At 43.7% G+C, this 19,507-nt stretch overlaps 1 protein-coding gene across 1 annotated transcript in view; it reads right to left on the reverse strand.

Annotated features, from left to right (window-relative positions):
- Positions 1-440: 440 nt before the first annotated feature.
- The window catches only part of SDHA (succinate dehydrogenase complex flavoprotein subunit A), a 30,443-nt gene continuing 11,376 nt past the window's right edge, over positions 441-19,507 (reverse strand). Inside the window, exons 7-15 of the mRNA XM_038770820.1 lie at positions 19,190-19,314; positions 15,356-15,524; positions 13,445-13,640; positions 8,311-8,482; positions 7,183-7,301; positions 6,368-6,479; positions 4,981-5,111; positions 2,443-2,556; positions 441-1,425 (exon numbers count right to left, since the gene is read on the reverse strand). Coding sequence (XP_038626748.1) covers positions 1,339-1,425; positions 2,443-2,556; positions 4,981-5,111; positions 6,368-6,479; positions 7,183-7,301; positions 8,311-8,482; positions 13,445-13,640; positions 15,356-15,524; positions 19,190-19,314 — 1,225 coding nt within the window. The 3' untranslated portion in view covers positions 441-1,338. The remainder of the gene's footprint in view (positions 1,426-2,442; positions 2,557-4,980; positions 5,112-6,367; positions 6,480-7,182; positions 7,302-8,310; positions 8,483-13,444; positions 13,641-15,355; positions 15,525-19,189; positions 19,315-19,507) is intronic.

The following is a 19,507-nucleotide window of genomic DNA, read 5'->3' on the forward strand; positions in this document are numbered from 1 at the left end:
TAAATGTGGGAGTTGATTAATAGGGAAGAGTCGAGTATGACACCAAAGTTGCGTGCTTCTGGGATGGGAAGGATGGTGGTGTCATCGACTGAGATGAGAAAGTTAGGCAGAGGAGTGGAATTAAGGAGAAAGATGAGAAGTTCTGTTTTAAGGTGAGGAATTGGGACAGATCCAGAAAACCTGGGTTCTTTTTTCTGTTATGTTTCATTGGGCTATCCACCCAATCCATTCTGAAAGCCCAAAATTCGAGAAAATAAAACAGATCAGAAGACAGAGAACAGCTTCGGTGAGATTCATACAAAGGCTTCAGGGCAAAAGAGGGAAGGAGTTGTGCCTGCCCTGCCCTCTTCTCCACCAAGATAAGGAAGGGCAAAGGGGAGGTTTAATTTACAGATAAGGAAACTGAAAGCCAGGAGACATTCAAAGCCAGGAGACGTTAGGTAGATTACCACATTTATTTATGGTTTTAATGTGAACATTCATATTTCGTCAAGCAACAGACTTTGAATTATATTTTTAATTGAAACTCCTCTCCCTAACAGCTAAAACGTTTCCTGCCCATAGTCCCCTGGGGTATTTCTGGTCCACAGGCATCCTGGCCCAGTCCCTCAAGATGAACCCCAGTTTCTCAAAAGCATTCACACTTGGTCCTTCCCTCGGGATTCCTGGATGGTGAATGAACTCTGCTTCTAAGCCTCACAATCGCGAGGAGGCTTTCAATGGGGAGGTCATTGACCAGTTTATTCTGCACGTCCTAGCCCATTTCAGCTTTCAATTAGCCTAATAGTCAAGAAGTTCTTCCTTAGGTTCAACCAAAATCTTCCTCCTTTAAGCTAATTTGGTATTTTAGGGACCTTAGTGGACACGCATATCCTATCAGAAAGGATTCCTTTGTTTCCTACCTTCTGCATGAAGGAGTATTTCCTTTTGTTTGTCTTGAACCAGTCACCTTGTCTTAGAGTTGGATTTGGTGAACAATCTCTGGCTTGCCTTAACCACATCCAAAGAATATGGGAGATAGGCTATCAAACATAAAACATTATTTTAAACAGATAAGACAAAATTCCAGCATATGAAAATGTGTTCATTTATTTAAGATGTACGCTGATATTTTTGACAATGAACCAGAGAATAGCAGAACAGGTTACCTGCTGTCAGTTTAAAGAGGAACAGCTTAAGTCACAGAGCCAGAAATCAGAATTTGAGTAACTAAGAGCAGTATTTTATCTAGCAGTGTTTTTTTTGATATGCCTATTTAAGCTGCACGCACTATACCAAATTTAGCAAGACACTATTGTACATAATTACATAAACTGATCAATTCATCCAGCATGCTCTTCAATAGGAGCGAATAGCAGGGGGGACAGTAGCACAGTCAGCTTCATTTAAAGTTTTATCAATTACAGGTCTGTATTCCAAAGTGACCTAAAAAAAAGAAAATATCAAATATCAATTTAGACTCCAAACCAATGTTTATCTCAACTATTAGAAAAAAGGCATTTTAAAAACAGAAGAGAGATTTGAATTATTACAGGAGGAGGAACTAAGTTGGTCCCTTATTCTTCGACTGAGCTGCTCTGGGAGCAGCTCTGGGAGTTTAGGGAAGTCAACTGCGGATCAGGATTGAATGCAGCCCGAGAGCAAGGAGTAGCTTTTCTCCTTCATTAATCACAGTAAAGAATGGCCATGCCCAAAGCCAGCCAGGCAGGAAAAGAACAGGTGATCTTAACCGATATTAAGCGCTCAGTACAGTGCTCTGCAAACAATAAGCGCTTAATAAATACGACAATGAATGAATGGTGAATCTTCACTCTCATGTGCATTTTGTGCAAAGGGCAGTCTTTCCCATATTCAACTAGTGAGCTTTGAGCTGCATTTTAGGTACTGGTTTAATAAGTATGCCGCATTTTCTTTCCCATGCTTGTTCAATTAGGACTCTACCCTTCATCTGAAGTGAGAAGCATCTGCTGACAGGTTACAGGTAACCTAATAGCTCACGGAGATCCAGCTTAGTAATCAATTTGTTCCTTAATTCTTTTGCAGTGGAATCAAAGCCTCCCAACTCAACTCCTGGCCTATGTTATATTTTCCCCTACCACTCACAAGCTGTTAGTCCATCCATGGAAGAAACAAGGGCAGACTGACTCAGGGATTCAGCTAATAAATTCAAGCTTCAATCTATAGTCTCTTGGCTGAAAGTATTTATCTGCAGAGGGGCAAAAACCCATTAACATCTAGAGTCATTCATTCAATCGTATTTATTGAGTGCTTACTGTGTGCAGAGCACTGTACTAAGTGCTTGGGAAAGTACAACAATAAAGAGTGACAATTCCTGCCCACAGTGAGCTCACAGGCTACAGTCATCAACCAATGTAAACCACTAGCTGGGGAATGACCTTATGACTCCTCAGGAAAGGGTTTATAGAACTCCTCAGCACATACCTTCCCAGTCTTGGTGTCCACATAAGAAAGTGTATGCTTTCTCCAGTGCTCCTCAAATGGTCTCTTCTGTTGCCCTTGAATTGGCTTGGAAAAATCATATTCGTCAACCCTCACCTAGAGAGCAAAACAATGAGGTCTTTAAGAAAAAATGTCAATGACATGAATAGTTTTTTTCCATTTTCTACATATTCATTAGGAAAAGAAAGGTTCAGACCCATTCAGTATCCTGCCAAAACAAAGATAATGGAGCAGACTGGTTTGAGTCAAGTGTGGAAGGGGCCTATAATTCAGAAACAGAGGGTGAGTTTATTAAATAACTATGGCATTTAAAGAGTTTGACATTGAATCCTTCATACAGCATACGTAATTCAGAAGCTGGTTATTTTCAATCAGGGAGCACATATCTGGCCAAGCAGATAAAAAAAAAAAGTTCTTTGATGTTTTGAGGTGGGACCAGTAAGGCTGGATTTGGGCTAGGGAAAGGGGGCAAAGTAAGGCAGCCAGAGGCCTGGTTGGAGCGGAGCAGAGTTGATCCTCTCAACCTTGAAAATATACGGTAATGGGGAGCTATTGCAGAACTTGCTCAACTTGATGGCAACTGGCACAAGGCAGAAATAACTGCATTTGTACCTTGACCTGAATAACTGAACAGGACCTTCTCAACCAATCAGGAAAGCCACAGTGGATGGTAATCAACGAAAGGGGGCAAAGTAAGGCAGCCAGAGGCCTGGTTGGAGCGGAGCAGAGTTGATCCTCTCAACCTTGAAAATATACGGTAATGGGGAGCTATTGCAGAACTTGCTCAACTTGATGGCAACTGGCACAAGGCAGAAATAACTGCATTTGTACCTTGACCTGAATAACTGAACAGGACCTTCTCAACCAATCAGGAAAGCCACAGTGGATGGTAATCAACGAGGAATCCTGTAGTCGGCTTAAAAGCCGTCTAGCCATTCAGCACATAGGTCAGCAGTAGGATTGTCGGATTACCAAGGAACCCCGTCGGCCCTGAGACAAGTGCTACTGGAGGTGGCAGAGGAAAGACCCGCTCCCCGATTACATTTAGGCGGTAAAGAAAAGTTACTGGTTTCCTTATGTGACAGGGACCACGGACATGAAAATGTTACTCGGCATTACTCCCATCTTTTAGCCAGCAGCCCAGGAGGGGAGTTGCCAGGCCCCCGCCACCCCGTCCCAGACCATCAGTCTCCATCAGACCCTGCTCCAGCCTAAGAGTGGGAAAACACTGGCAGTACACGAGGCCTTCTCCATTTTAGAACACCGGGAAGGCTATGGCTGAGGCTGCCATTACTTTGGGGCAGAGCTGCGAGGAGCTTGATGTTCTTTGCCATTGCCATAGCATCCTACTGCTCTTATTGTAGTCGCCATTGTCCTTGTCTTTTATGGTGTTTTCATTTTTTCCTACCCCATATTTCCTTGTGTGTCTGTCACCAACTCCCTCTCTCCACGTTCTTCTTGGATTGTGAGCCCCTTGTGGGCCAGAGACTGTGTCTGACTCTCACTCATCTACTGTTTTCCCCAGCACTTAAGTCTAGGACAGTACTCTGTGGGACTTGGGGCCAAAAGTTGCAACCCCAGCAGCTAGGGGCTACTGCAGGTGGACTGGAAAGTGGTGGGACGGGGGAGGAGAGGAGGTCCCTGTTAGTTTTGTAAGAAGGCTAATAAATGTTATTGAGATCACTGATCTCGGTGTCCACCTGTGGCAGGGAAGGAAGAGGAGCTCTGGATGCCAAGCAGAGGCACGGACCTGGCCGTGAAGAGGGAGCTCTTGTGGCTTTCCTATAGCCAGCTCCAGGAAGGGAATGGTAGGCTAGTCCCTGAGTGATCCCCTTGCCTTTGAGGAGATGCCTGAGCTTCAGACAAGGGGTGGTGGCAGCAACTAGGGTGCAGGGATTTGGGATGCATTAGGGAGAGGTCCCCAAACTGCCACTGCTGACATGGGAAGAACTGGAGGGCTTTAGGACCCGGCAGAAGATAACAGGGGTCCAAGCAAACCTAAAGTGATTCTGGGGGCTATTCTGGCCAGGATCTGGGGCTGAAAGCCCCAGGTAATGGCACACCTTCCCCAGATCTTTGTTTCCTGGCAAATGGAGCCAAGCTGCTTCTGGCATCACTCCCTAGGCGCATGCACAGAGGAGAGAAGGTTGGAGCCTCAAGTTGTTGATTAGGTGAAGGCAGCATGAGGGGAGGGGATGGAATTCCCCTGAAGTGATTGGTTGTAATAGTAGTAAATCGTATTTACTGAGCGCTTATTGTGTGCAGAGAACTGTACTAAGCACTTACAAGAGAACAATAAAACAGACTCATTCCCTGCCCCCCAAACAAGCTTACAGTCTAGAGGGGCTTGTAGTGGTGGGTGGGGCTTACGAATCTCCGGCTAAATCAGTTAGCAAATGATGTATCTCCAGATTTTAGATACTGTGGCCACTTGGAGACTTAGATTCGCCTATATCCAGTTTAAACCAGAGTCGTACCTTTTAAGGATGTCTAAACGCAAGGCTTCTGAAAACACTTTACCTTGTAGTCCTCCCTGGCATGAGCGCCACGGGACTCTTTGCGAGCTTCAGCACCGTAAATAGTTTGCAGAGCGCAAAGCATGAGATTCTGCAGTTCCAATGTCTCCACCAAATCTGTATTCCACACCATCCCTGAACACCACAACAAAAAAGTTCAAAAAGATAGTCTATATGCAGAGAAAACTGCCTGGAAATGGATCATTTTGAGGACCAATTATGGGACAAAGGTAACCAAAACAGAAAGAATGTTAAGTGCCAACTAGCCTGGAGCCCTGGAGGCTATCTCCAGAACCCTTCAAGCAGCAAGTGAGAATAAGAAAAATGACAATAATAGTAATTAAGCACTTACTATGTGTCAAGCAGTTTACTACGTGCTGCGTTAGATATAAAATAATTGGCTGGACACAGCCCCTGTTCCATATGGACCTCACAGTCTTAATCCCCATTTTCCAGATGAGGTAACTGAGGCACAGAGAAGTGAAGTGACTTGCCCATGGTCACACAGCATAAAAGTGGCAGAGCCAGTATTGGAACCCAGGTCCTTCCAACTCCCAGGCCCACGCTCTATCCACTAGGCCACACTGCTTCTCCTCTTAGTGAAATCATCATCTTTTATACTTGATCCCATGAATGCATTCTCCTGCTCTCATCTACGTAAAATGTCTCTAAGTGAAGACAAGTTAGCCCTCCCCAACCTATAGCCTGGATCAACTTGAGCAGGCTCATAGTGTTCCTAGACTTTAAGGTCCTAATATAAGGGAGTTAAAAATATTGCCTGGAGCCTACTGTATATATAGGAGAAGCAGCGTGGATCTGTGAAAAGAGCCCGGGCTTGGGAGTCAGAGGTCATGAGTTCTAATCCCAGCTCCTCCACTTAGCTGTGTGACTTTGGGCAAGTCACTTCACTTCTCTGTGCCTCAGTTACCTCATCTGGAAAATGGGGATCAAGACTGTGAGCCCCATGTGGGACAACGTGATTACCTTGTATCCACCCTAGCGTTTAGAACAGTGCCTGGCACATAGTAAGCACTTAACAAATACCATTATAAAGTACTAAAGTAAGGGCTTGAAGATGCAAGTGACATCATCTCTGCCCTCAAGGAACTTACACATTGTCATCAAGTGTGTTTGATAAGCAAACTGGGTTCAAACTATACAGATCCTGGAGAAAAGAAAACATGAGAAAAAAAAATTGCCAATTCTTAAAGGTCTAGCTTCTGGAGGTGCTCCCCCTAACTGGAATCCAGTGACATTCCTCTTACATCAATAACTCCTATCATTATAGAAAATGCATTTAAGTACCGAGAATCTCCTGGAATTCTAGCTCTTAAAAGAACTGTATCCCCTCAGATAAAAGCATCAATAAAAAAAGACAGCTAATTGCTCACCCCTGTCAAATGTCTTCAGATTCTTCAAGTCACCATAGAGCTGGCTGATTTTCTCACAACCCTCCTGGAGCACACTTCCTACCCGGAACACAGCTGCATGATTCTGCATTGACTGCAAATCCAAGTTAAGAAACATTACTGGTAACTACATGGACCTTTATGACAAATTTGAAGGAGCTGTATTGAAAACTAAGTTGTTTTTTTTTTTTAAAAGGACATATTTGAACTAAACAGAAAGCAGTTTCAGCAGCCAATATCGATTTCAAAAACACCACATGGTAAATCTGTTTAAAGTTACATGTTTCAGATCACAGAGATAGTTCCAATGAAGCACATTCTATCGGACCTGTGGGGAAAAAAAAAAGACAAACTGCTCCTCTAGAATGGGAAAGCTGAATCCCCAAGAAAGCATTTTCAGTAAAGCCCCAACCCCCTCTAGGTCTTGATATTCTGCCATATTAAATCAAAATGACAGCCCGAGGCATGATTTTTCCCAAGGGGCCAATAAAACTCCAGGAGCTCTACTATCTCCTGACAGTGAAGCCACAAACACCACAGGGCTAGGCTAAGTACAAGGTACTAAAAAGGGAATCTTGGGATCTCCCATTACACGGAATATTTACTGGATGTAATCTGCCCAAATCTGAATGCCCTTATTAGCTTCACATTCTATTACTGGAGGAAGCAAAACAAGGGGGCAATGGATAGAGTTCAAAACTATCTTAGTGTTTCCCTGCTTAAGATGTGGAACCAGGAACAGGCTCCACCAAAATCCAAAAGCATGGGCTAGAAAGACCAGTTTGGAATTTTTTTACCTTCTGCATATTGAGCCTGAGTTCCGACGTTCTTATGCTTCCATTTGCAAAACGCAATCTGTCAAGATTTGCAACGGACTCTTCGCCAGCATTTGCTTTAATGGAGGGAACCGCATCTCCTAATAAGAGGAAAAACACCTGGGTTTGGCTTTAAGAGTATTCAGGTAAACCCAGCTTTCAGCCCAAAGACTGCACACAGTTCTACTGCAATTTTTTTTTTGAGATGTTTTGAGATTAGGGAATTAAGAAATGTTCTGAAAACACCAGCCTGCTTGGGCTTGGCATGTTGTGTTGCTCAAAAACTGCCCGGGTGATTGAAAGCGTGAGCATGGGGTCGGGACAGGTGATCATTACATGGGGAGGCTTCCTTAACATGGGTTTCCCTAATCCCTCTACACTGTAAGGTTATTGTGGGCAGGGAACGTGTCTGTTCTTAGTACAAGTGCTTAGTACAGTGCTCTGCACACAGTAAGTGCTCAATAAACACGATTGAATGACTAAACGAAGAACGCAATCCTTGTGTTATAGGAAAACTGAATGTATGTCCATTTCTATAAATGCCAATCTACACCACCAGACGGCCTGACTCTTCTCCAAGAACCATGCTCCCTCCACCCCACAAGGCATTAGGGTTTACTAGACAAGAGTTACTAATAAAGAGGGACACTTTTTAAAATCAATATCAGACCTGGACTGGATGTTTCTGAAATAGCAAACAATCCTGGAATTGCCGTAGTAAGCTTTTCCCAACAAAATGAAGGGGGAAAAAAAAGAAAGAAAAACCCTGCAATTTTCAATGACTATTTTTCTGTCAAAACATGATTAGGATGAAGAAGTGGAGTTGAATGTCACCGACAGACGTTTTAGTTTCAATCAGTACCACTTATAGGGAAAATGTAATGTTGATGTTTCAATGGTTTTGAAAGCTAACCAGCAACTTGAATTAACGATTATTTAGTTCTCCAACTCATTTTATGTAATTATTTAAGGATTATGCATTGCTAAAAATCACACTGATTGGGGATGGGGGAGAGAGAGGACAGAAGAAAAAGCTTCCTCTTCAGTGGGCAAGCTGTCGCTAACACTAGTCTTACGTAATCTAACCGTGCCGTTTAAGAATGTGCATACCAGGCCTGCATGATTCTGCAATACTCAAAGCACAAGCTCGCCCAAATACCACCAGGTCCAGGAGAGAGTTTGCTCCTAGTCGATTGGCACCATGCACGGATGCAGACGCTGCTTCACCACAAGCGTAGAGTCCAGGCACAACTTGATCTTTGCCATTCACTTGTTTCAGGACCTATTCGAACACCAAAGACAATATACGAATGCAACTCTCAACGCAATCTACAAGGGATGAGGTCCAAATAGTTCTCTAGCCTTGCTTCCTCCCGAAAAATGATTCCGGCCCTCCTGGTTTGCAAGAGGAAGAATGGATTCATTGCAACTCAGCAGATAGGCCTCTTGAGCTTTTCCCTAATTCTCCTACACTTACTGTCAGTGAGATGATGCGCTGGATGATGGCAAGCAATGTATCCTTGAAGAGACATAGCTTTAGTGCTGTGGGTACTACCATCTGAAAAATCATAGTCAATCAAGCAACTAATCATCTAAACATTGATACATCCAACCAAGTGTTGAAATCAGTAGGTCAACACTGACTGAATCCTAGACCATAGGTCTTCCCCTACTCCTATTATACATGTCCAAGGATTTGTTTTAGAATGTTTGAACTTCATTGTTGGTGGAGCTGAGGTTTATAATGGACAAAGAGCTTTGTTCTCATCCAGACTAAGCAAAGGGAGGACAAAAAGTCCTTTCGTTCAACATTTCTTCAAGTTTCATGTCTTTCTACTGCCCTGGCACAGATAAGGGAATTGCAGTTTCTTAGAACCTTAACTTCTGGCTCAACTGCCTGCTGTGTGACCTTGGGCAAGTCACTTAACTTCTCAGTTGCTTCATCTGTAAAACGGGGATCGGATACCTTCTCTATTTGCACTGTGTCCCATCTGACTGACTTGTATCTACCCCAACACTTAAAAAAGTGTTTGACACATAGTGTTTAACGAATACCATAAAAAAGGGGACCTCTGGTCTTATCTACCTTTTCCCCCCACCAACCAGATTTTCTGCAGCAATATCAGTGATGAACCCAATTTTTTTTTTACAGTTAATATAAATGTCTTATTCAATAATGGTGTCTCACATGCATGACGGCATAGCAGTATCTGGTTGCTAAGGAAGCGCTTTCGATTCAAGGCTAACAACATCAAACTTATGTCCAGGGATAGTTACTGGGAAGCAGTGTGGTCTAATGGAAAGAACACAGGCCTGGAAAGCAGAGAGCCTGGGCTCTAATCCCAGCTCCGTCACCTGCCTGCTGTGGGACCATGGGCTAGTTACTTAATCTCTCTGTACCTCACTTTCCTCATCTGCAAAATGGGGATTAAATAACTGTTCTCCGTCCTACTTGGACTGTGAACCCCATGTGGGACAGGGACTGGATCCACCCTAATTAACATATAATAGTAATTGTGGTATTTTTAAGCACTTATTTTGTGCCAGGCACTGTACTAAATGCTGGGACGGATACAAGGAAATTGGGTTGGACGGAGTCCCTGCCCACATTGGGCTCACAGTCTTAATCCCCATTTTACAGATAAGGTAACAGGCACAGCAGTGACTTGCCCAAGGTCACACATCAGACAGCTGGCAGAGCGGAGATTAGAACCCAAGTCCTTCTGGCTCCCTAGGCCCGTGTGCTATCCACTAGGCCTCACCAGCATTTAGCATACAGTAAGTGCTTAATATTCATTCATTCAATCATATTTTTTGAACGCTTACTGTGTGCAGAGCACTGTACTAAGCACTTGGGAAGTACAGGTTGGCAACATATAGAGACAGTCCCTACCCAACAGTGGGCTCACAGTCTAGAAGGGGGAGACAGAGAACAAAACAAATTAACAAAATAAAATAAATAGAATATGTACAAGTAAAATAAATAAATACAGTAATAATTACGTACAAACACATACACATATATACAGGTGCTGTGGGGAAGGGAAGGAGGTAAGGCGGGGGGGATAGAAAGGGGGTGGAGGGGGAGAGGAAGGAGGGGGCTCAGTCTGGGAAGGCCTCCTGGAGGAGGTGAGCTCTCAGTAGGGCCTTGAAGGGAGGAAGAGAGCTAGCTTGGCGGATGGGCAGAGGGAGGGCATTCCAGGCCAGGGGGATGACGTGGGCCAGGGGTCGATGGCGGGACAGGCAAGAATGAGGCACGGTGAGGCGATTAGCGGCAGAGGAGTGGAGAGTGCAGGCTGGGCTGTAGAAGGAGAGAAGTGAGGTGAGGTAGGAGGGGGCGAGGTGATGGAGAGCCTTGAAGCCGAGTGTGAGGAGTTTCTGCCTGATGCGTAGGTTGATTGGTAGCCACTGGAGATTTTTGAGGAGGGGAGTAACATGCCCAGAGCGTTTCTGTACAAAGATGATCCGGGCAGCAGCATGAAGTATGGATTGAAGTGGGGAGAGACAGGAGGATGGGAGATCAGAGAAGAGGCTGATACAGCAGTCCATATGGGATAGGATGAGAGCTTGAACGAGCAGGGTAGTGGTTTGGATGGAGAGGAAAGGGCGGATCTTGGCAATGTTGCAGAGCTGAGACTGGCAGGTTTTGGTGACGGCTTGGATGTGAGGGGTGAACGAGAGAGCGGAGTCGAGGATGACACCAAGGTTGCGGGCTTGTGAGACGGGAAGGATGGTAGTGCCGTCAACAGTGATGGGAAAGTCAGGGAGAGGGCACGGTTTGGGAGGGAAGACAAGGAGTTCAGTCTTGGACATGTTGAGTTTTAGGTGGCGGGCAGACATCCAGATGGAGATGTCCTGAAGGCAGGAGGAGATGCGAGCCTGGAGGGAGGGACAGAGAGCAGGGGCAGAGATGTAGATTTGTGTGTCATCAGCGTAGAGATGACAGTTGAAGCCGTGGGAGCGAATGAGGTCACCAAGGGAGTGAGTGTAGATCGAGAACAGAAGGGGACCAAGAACTGAACCTTGAGGAACCCCTACAGTAAGGGGGTGGGAGGGGGAGGAGGAGCCTGCAAAAGAGACTGAGAATGAACGACCGGAGAGATATCACATTATCTGTGGGTATAGCCCCCTAAAGACACACAACCTAGAAGATATGAAGATGACTGTGAACCATTTTGCAGCATCAGCTCAGACAGACAAATGTGAAGAAAATTAAAGTAATGTATCAACTTACACTAGGAAAACCCTGACAAAGACAGGTCTTCACTGGCAGTGCGGAACTGAATGCTATCATTGAATTCCGTTTCCTGAAATCTACCCAATAATGAAACAATGCACGAGGAAGTAGGAATCCAGACCAATAAGGCAGCTTATTCTCTGAAAGACTGAGTTCATGGCACTGTAATAGCAGGCTTTAGACCACACTGAAGGGCTGCAGAGCTGTTGTACTATCCTACCTTCTTACATGGCTTTGAGACTTGGATTCATCATAAATACCACAAACTGGCTCCTTGAGCAGTTCCATTACCATCCTTTATGGGGACATTCAAAACCATATGGCAAAATATTTTCAACCTGGTTTAGTGAAAAGAGCCCAAGACTGAGTTCTAATCCCAGCTCCACCATCTGTCTGCTATATGGCATTTGGGCTAGTAGCTTTACTTCTCTAAGCCTAATTTTCCACATCTTAAAATAGGGATTCAATACCTGTTCTCCCTACCGTTGTGAGCTCCACGTGGGACAGGGACTGTGTCTGACCAGATTATCTTTTACCTACCCCCGCAGTGCTTAATACAGAGATTGGCACAGTCTAAGCAGATAAATAATACTATTTGGTAAAAACATGATCACAAGCAATATCACCTTCGAACAAGGCACTATTAGTACTAAAGGTATGTTTCTTTCAATGGCCTAGTTGGGAGTGGGGAGGAGTTTAGTGAGGAGAACGTTTGACAGTAGGATATCACTAGAGTATAACTCCTTCAGGACATGGATCATGTTCTCTAACTTGCTTAGTACAGTGCTCTGCATCCGCTAGGTACTCAATGCTACTGATTAATATCCAATTGTCTGCTGTTTGAGTCCCTGAAATTGGGCGACTGAATGCAAGGGGATTGGATTAAAGAGTTTAAAGACACAGACTCAGTCAATGGTATTTCCACCAACAATCTCACATAGTTCTGCAGACTGAATAGTTTGGGAATATTGCAAATCCAGAGACAAGCTTAGAGAGGGCAGACCAGAATGAAAACCTGTGCCAGGCACTGCATACGGCACATACACCTGTATAACAAGAGACAATAATCTTTGGGAGGGTGGGGTCTGGCCTGTCAGGTCCAAATTTCATTATATTTATTGTTGTATTTGTCTGTTTATGTTATTCTTCTATTTCTATTATTTGCCAAACCTGCACCCCTTATTCTCAAGTCACGAGTCCCTTGGGAAAAGGGATTGTGCCTAATTCTCATCCTTTTGTTTTCCTAGTATTTATATTATTTAGTAGGTCAAGGAATAAAATCCTTCCAAACACACCCCCATATGTCACTAATACTACTACATGGCATCATCCTGGAGTTGGAGAACTGTATATAAATCTTTCTCTTTCTGTATATAGACAGGTAGATTATAGATATGTATAGATAGATATTGATGACAAAATTTTTTAAACCTTGACCATTAGCTCTTTGTTTAGGAGTTGCCCTCTAGCCCTGAGGATTGTATGTGGGATCTTCAGGGGACAGAACAGAAAGAAGAAAAATCACAATCTGGGAATTTTTCAACAATTGTGGTTATCAATTTCATATAGGAAAGAATCAAAATTTATATGTTACAGCATGACCAAAAGATAAAACTTATGTGATAGACTATAAGCTCATTGTGGGAAGGGAATGTGTCTGTTTATTGTTATATTGTACTCTCCCAATTGCTTAGTACAGTGCTCTGCACACAGTAAGCACTCAATACATACGACCAAATGAATGTAGTGAATGGAACTTAGCCATGATCTATTTACGAGTAACTGGGATTTATTAAACGGAGAAAGGGAAAAACTGAAGATCTCCAATTTTTACAATGACAGTATTAACAAGAGACATCACAAAATGAAAAGCATTGATTCACCTAAATAAAATGACCCAAAATAAAAAAAATTGAGAACAAAACTTAGTATTTCTTATTAATTATCAATGTTCACCCTTGTTCGGTTCACTATGTCTGCAATAGCTGACTATATTTGAATACTTACCTGTCCTTTGTAGTTCGTAGGAATGCCTCCCATATTATAATGTACGGTGGGAAGAACAGGAATTGGCTCTTTGGTGACATCGACCCCTGCAAATATCATTGCAGTTTCTGAGATGCCAGGCAGGCGAGAGGCTAGCTGCTCAGGCGGTAAATGATGCAACTGCAAATACACATGGTCCTTCTCAGGGCCACAGCCTCTATCAAAAATGAGAAATACGCATGTTAGTCAAGAGCAATGAGAGGAGGTCTGAACTGGAGTTTGCAACTGAGGACTAACTGCGGGTGTGACACAAGAGGAAGCTTGGAGGGCCTTGTCATCCGGCCTAATGGTTTGTGACAGGCCATCTCTTTAGGAATCAAGGGCAGAGAAACTTCTTTCAAAATCTTTATTGTTTATTTTAGTTATGAAAACTGTCAAACTCAAAGAAGCTCATTCTGAGCTGGACCAAATTCACCAGATAACAACTCTCATCTTACAAGTGCTTCTGCAATCCCACTTCCTCCAAGAATTCTTCCCTAATTAATCCAAAACCCCCTAGTTGCATCAACCCAACAGGCACCCAAAACAATTTTGCATTTAATTCACCTTCTCAGCACTTATGTACATAAGTGTATTTATACATTCAAGTCAGTTATTTCATCTTGACATATTTGCACTATTTCCTGTTATATCTTTGTTTTTCTACCTGCTCCCACTATTTGTAAATATTTTCTGTCTGTCTCCCCATTGGGTTATAGGCTCCTCAAGGGCAGGGAAGAAAGAATAATAATTAGGGTATTTGTTAAGCACTTACTATGTGCCAAGCAATGTTCTAAGCGCTGGGGTAGATATGAGGTAATCAGGTTGGACACAGTCCCTGTCCCACATGGGGCTCACAGTCTCAATCACGTCTTGCTTCCGCTGACTATCCTAACTGCTTAGTACAAACTCCATTTTGGTTTTATATACAGAAAGCCTCTGGAGGAAAGGAAATATGACAACACCTCAGATTAACATATTTTACATTTTACTTTGCATTTTCAAAGACTAATGAAATTTTGATGAACATCTCCAATGTCAGTTTGATCCCTTACAGTAAGATTATACTTCTGTTAAGATTTAAAATATAAACCAAAAGAAAAATAAAAGCACTCTTTCCCATCTCCGTGCTTGGCTAAGGTGCCTCCCTGATTTAGTCTTTACAAAGCTCTGGGGTGTAGACAGAAGATAACTGGGTTGGACATATGGGAATCTATATGAATCTAAGCAGAATCTAAGCAGGAGGACAACACGTATTTGATATCCACTTTACTGACGAGGAAACAGGCTTGGAGAAGTGACTTGCCCAAGCTCACGCACACGTAATAGAGCAAGGATTAGAACCCAGGTCCTCTGACTCCCAGACTGGTGCTCTTTCCACTAGGCCATCTTGCAGGGGCCTCTATGAGCATACAATTGACCTGTTCATTCTACCACCATATGGACATAGCCCAAACTGCCTAAAAATGGCCTCTTTAAAAGGCCACTACCCCTTTATTTATAGTAAGGTACACGGGGCTGATCATTCTAAAAACTCAAGGTCCAGGTGGCTGAGCCAAACTAAAAAGGGCCTCACTTCTGAGGACACTGCCAGGTTTGTACAAATTACTCTAGAAAAACGACCACAACCAGCATTTACGGTAAACAGGATTTTTACACTACTTTTTCCACATCGCTATTTAGTGCAGGTTTGGAATGAAATTTTGACCCTTGCAAACCATCTCCAACTTAATTCAATGAGATTGAAGTCATGAGAATTCCTATTTGTCCAATAAGCTTTTAGTCCTATCAGCCACATTTTTCCAACCACTGGCACTCACAGGAACCATATACAAATGACAGAGAAGGCTGTATGTCAAATTAAACAAGTTCCAATAGTTAACTGAAACTAACCTTCCTTCACGGATCTCAATAGTCATAGAACGAGAAACAACATCTCTGGATGCCAGGTCCTTTGCAACGGGTGCATATCTTTCCATAAATCTTTCTCCTTGACTGTTAATGAGAATGCCTCCTTCGCCCCGACAGCCTTCAGTGATGAGACAACCTGCCCCATATATGCCTGTAAAGAAACCACGTGTAATTCAACAGCCAGAAACGCAGTAGTTTCTTGCACATTCCTCAATATCTGAGAGAAAGTGAATGTCTAAGGAGGAATATGGGACTCTAGGCAGCAAGGAAAGGGGTTGGAAGAAAGAGCTGGTCGAATGGTTTTTGATTGAAGCAGACAGAGAAAGAAGGCAAAGCATATCTCAATCCAGACTACAGCCATTGCTTGAATGTTTATTTTACCAAGATTAACCATGTAGACTGTTTTTCCTTTCAGCATGATTTAAAGCCACAAGTTCATATCTGATTAAACCAATTACGAACTTAGAAATGAAAACAATGAAATAATAAAGACTTTTAGGAAAGAAAGGAGGGTTAAGTGTAAAAAAAATGAAACATTAAACTTTTTAATAACCTGGAAAACACACACCTAAACAAAACCTCTCTCCTTTTTCCTCCTCATTCCTATCTCCCATGCTCCTAACCCATCCTCACACCCCCAGGCTTTGACACTCACTATTCTTCCATTATTCCACCATTCTTCCACTATTGAAGAAGCATGGCTTAGTGGAAAGAACACAGGCTTGGGAGTCAGAGGTCATGGGTTCTAATTCCAGCTCTGCCACTTAGCTGTGTGACTTTGGGCAAGTCACTTAACTTCTCTGTCCCTGAGTTACCTCATCTGTAAACCAGGATTAAGAATGTGAGCTCCATGTGGGACAACTTGATTACCTTGTATCTGACCCCAGCACTTAGAACAGTGCTTGGCACATAGTAAGCGCTTCACAAATGCCATCATTCTTATTCCAGAAAAGAAGTCTGTTTTGCTCACAAAACGTGCAGAGGCTCAGATGTCTGCTACAAATGCACTCTACATAGACAATTCCAGCAACCAAACCAGACCATCCCCAAACTTTCCAAGGTTCCACCTCAACTGTTTAAGGAAATCCATACCACCATTAGGTGACTGAGCCAGGACTACTACATTTTGAGAGTAAAACAACAAGTTCTAGGGGTCTTGGAGTTTCAATAATGATGATAATAATAATGCTGATGATCATGGCATTTAGGTGCTTACTATGTGCCAAGCACTGGGGTAGATACAAGATAATTAGGTAGGGCACAGTCCCTGCCTCAGGTGGGACACAAGTCTAAGTAGAAGTAAGAACAGACATATAAATCCCATATTACAGATATGGAAATTGAGGCATAGAAAAATTAAGTAACTCAGCTCAGGTTACGTAACAGGCAAGTGGCAGAGCTGAGACTAGAATCCAGATCCTCTGACTTCCAAACTTGAGTTATTTCCACTAGGCCACTCTGCCTTTTAAGGCATTTGTTAAGCACTTTCTGTGCACCAGGTACTCTACTAAGTGTTGGGGTAGAACAAGCTAATCAGGTTGGACACAGTCCGTGTCCCACATGGAGCTCAGAGTCTTAATCCTCATTTTACAGATGAGGTAACTGAGGCCCATAGAAGTAGAGTGACTTGCCCAAGGTCCCACAGCAAACAATGGAGCTGGGATCTGCTTTACATTATCATTATACTACATGGGCAAGTATATATGTTCTTGAGTTTTCCCGTGATTTCAGTTTTCTGCCAGTGGTTCCTCTCCTTGGACAGACCCTCCAAAAGCAGCAAATTTTCTGAGTTATTCTCATATACCTTTAGCAGTAAGAGTAAATGATTATTGAGTATCCACTGAATGCAGATTCAAAGATGTCAGCTGAATCAGGGGGGCTATGCATAATCACACAGCCCTGGCCTCACTTATAGCTGGTTTAAACTGCTGTTGGAGGGAAAGGACTGCTTACTAGTTACAGAAATGCAACCCTGCAGACAGTCCTGTTAGTAACAAGAGAGAGCTTAAGCAAAATCCCCCAAGCGGCCCTGTGCTTCCTCAAGCTGAGAGAGTTAACTAATTGACTCTGCTTAACAGAGTTTACACAGTATACCCACCTAAGAGGATTCATACATGATAAACTCTCTTGTCCATAAAGGATCAATCCACTTGGACTGTCCTGGCATGGGGATATCTAAAATGTCAGTGATGGATAACAAACTTTTACCTTCTCGTGGAAGCACACTTCTGTCATTCAGTCAATACCACTGATAGATTTCTACATGGAAGCAGCGGGTAGAGGGGAGCACAGAAATCTGTACTTTCTGTTCTGGAAGAGGATATGATTTACAGCTATACGGCCCTTCCTTAGTGGCGCTACAGTTTTCGGCTAGCTCCTGTCCCAATCTCTTCCCCAGCACAAACAATATATATGGTTAGAAGACTTTTGTGGGAGCCAATTGGTCCAGATTGGATGCACAAGATCTACTTTCCGCAAACAAAATGCCCCACAGAGTCCCTCCAAATTAAATTTGCCTACTAGGTGGCCGGATGAGTGAGCAACACAATACAAAACTGCCCAGGTCACACCAAGTCAGTACTATTTCTCCTTCTCCTTCCATTAACCCTTTTGATTTCTGGGTCGAGCCCCCGATTCTGCTTTCTTTCTCTTCCTGCTGCTACTAACCTCTGTGAAACCAGAATACACCGATTAGTGGAGGGGATGCTCAGGAGCCAGGGCAGGGTTTGGTAGCCGACAGGGAGCCTAGGCAGCCAGATAAATAGAGTCAGGGATCCTAACTGTTCCATGGGTAGCCAAAATAATTGCTTAGTAATAGGACACTTAAAAAAAAACAATCTTAGCAAGTAGCTCTTCAGTTTGGACATCGTTTCAAGAGTGCCTGAACACTGAGACACAGTTGATATATGAAAGAACAAGGGCGCGTCAGAGTCTGGCAAAAATACACAAGACAGCCCCGCTGAGCTGCCGTGACCTCCCATTCATCCTCTTAAACCCAGCCCCATCCCCCCAAAACCCAATGGCTCTATGAAGCCCCCCCTGTGGCTTCCTCCTGCCCCTGTAGCCCCAAGCCCCTTGAACCTCTGGTCACACCCACACTGGCCCCACGGTCATAACGAGGCCCACTCGGCCCCTTCCCTGCCACCTGGAGCTTCCAAAGTCAGTTCGGGACCTGAGAAGGAACCATCTCGAGTGGTGTGGACTGTTCAGAGGCTGCATGGCAGAAAATGGGTGCGGGGGCAGGTTTAAAATAAAGCAAGCCACATGGCTCAGGTTATAGGTAGGGGGGAACTGTCGCGGCGTAGCACAGGGATGGAAATTTCAAAGAGCCCAGAAAGGGTGTGCCACAGAGTCAGACATATGGTGAGGGTGGGAGAATGTGATCATTTGGAATGGGATGAAATGTGCAGCAACAGGGCACATCCAGCATCGCATAGTGAAATAAGCCTAGCTGTTATGGAAACCAGTATGTGCACTGAGATAATAATTGTGGTGTCTGTTAAGCGCTTGCTAGGTGCCAAACACAGCACTAAGCACTGGGGAAGATACAATATAATCTGATCAGACACAGTCCCTGTCCCACACAGGGCTCACAGTCTAAGTAGGAGCGGGAACAGAAAGAGGAAACAGTTTCCTCTTTCTACAGATGAGGAAACTGAGGCACAAAGATAACTGAAGTGACTTTCCCAAGGTCACATAACACGTAAGTGGCAGAACTGGGATTAGAATCCAGGTCCTATGGCTCCCAGGCCTATGCTCTACCAGGCCAGATTTATATTAAAGGAATTAACCAATCTCATCAGATTAATAACATACCTGTGGGATGGAACTGGACAAATTCCAAATCCTGACAAGGCAGACCTGCTCTTGTAATCATAGCTGTGCCATCACCAGTGCTAGTATGAGCAGAAGTACAGCTAAAGAAGGTGCGTCCATAGCCTCTGGAAAACATATTTCACAGTTCAATCGGTCTGAAATACTAGCTTCACAGATGGTGCATATAAATACTAATTATCACTTCCCTGGTGATGTATTTAACTATCCAGCGGGCACAACAGATTACACTGGCACCCAATTATGGATGAAATCAAACGAGTAAATCTCTACAGCACTGCTCTTCTTGACCAACTTGCA

The sequence above is a fragment of the Tachyglossus aculeatus genome, chromosome X2, assembly GCF_015852505.1.
Source record: "Tachyglossus aculeatus isolate mTacAcu1 chromosome X2, mTacAcu1.pri, whole genome shotgun sequence".
Classification (NCBI taxonomy): domain Eukaryota; kingdom Metazoa; phylum Chordata; class Mammalia; order Monotremata; family Tachyglossidae; genus Tachyglossus; species Tachyglossus aculeatus.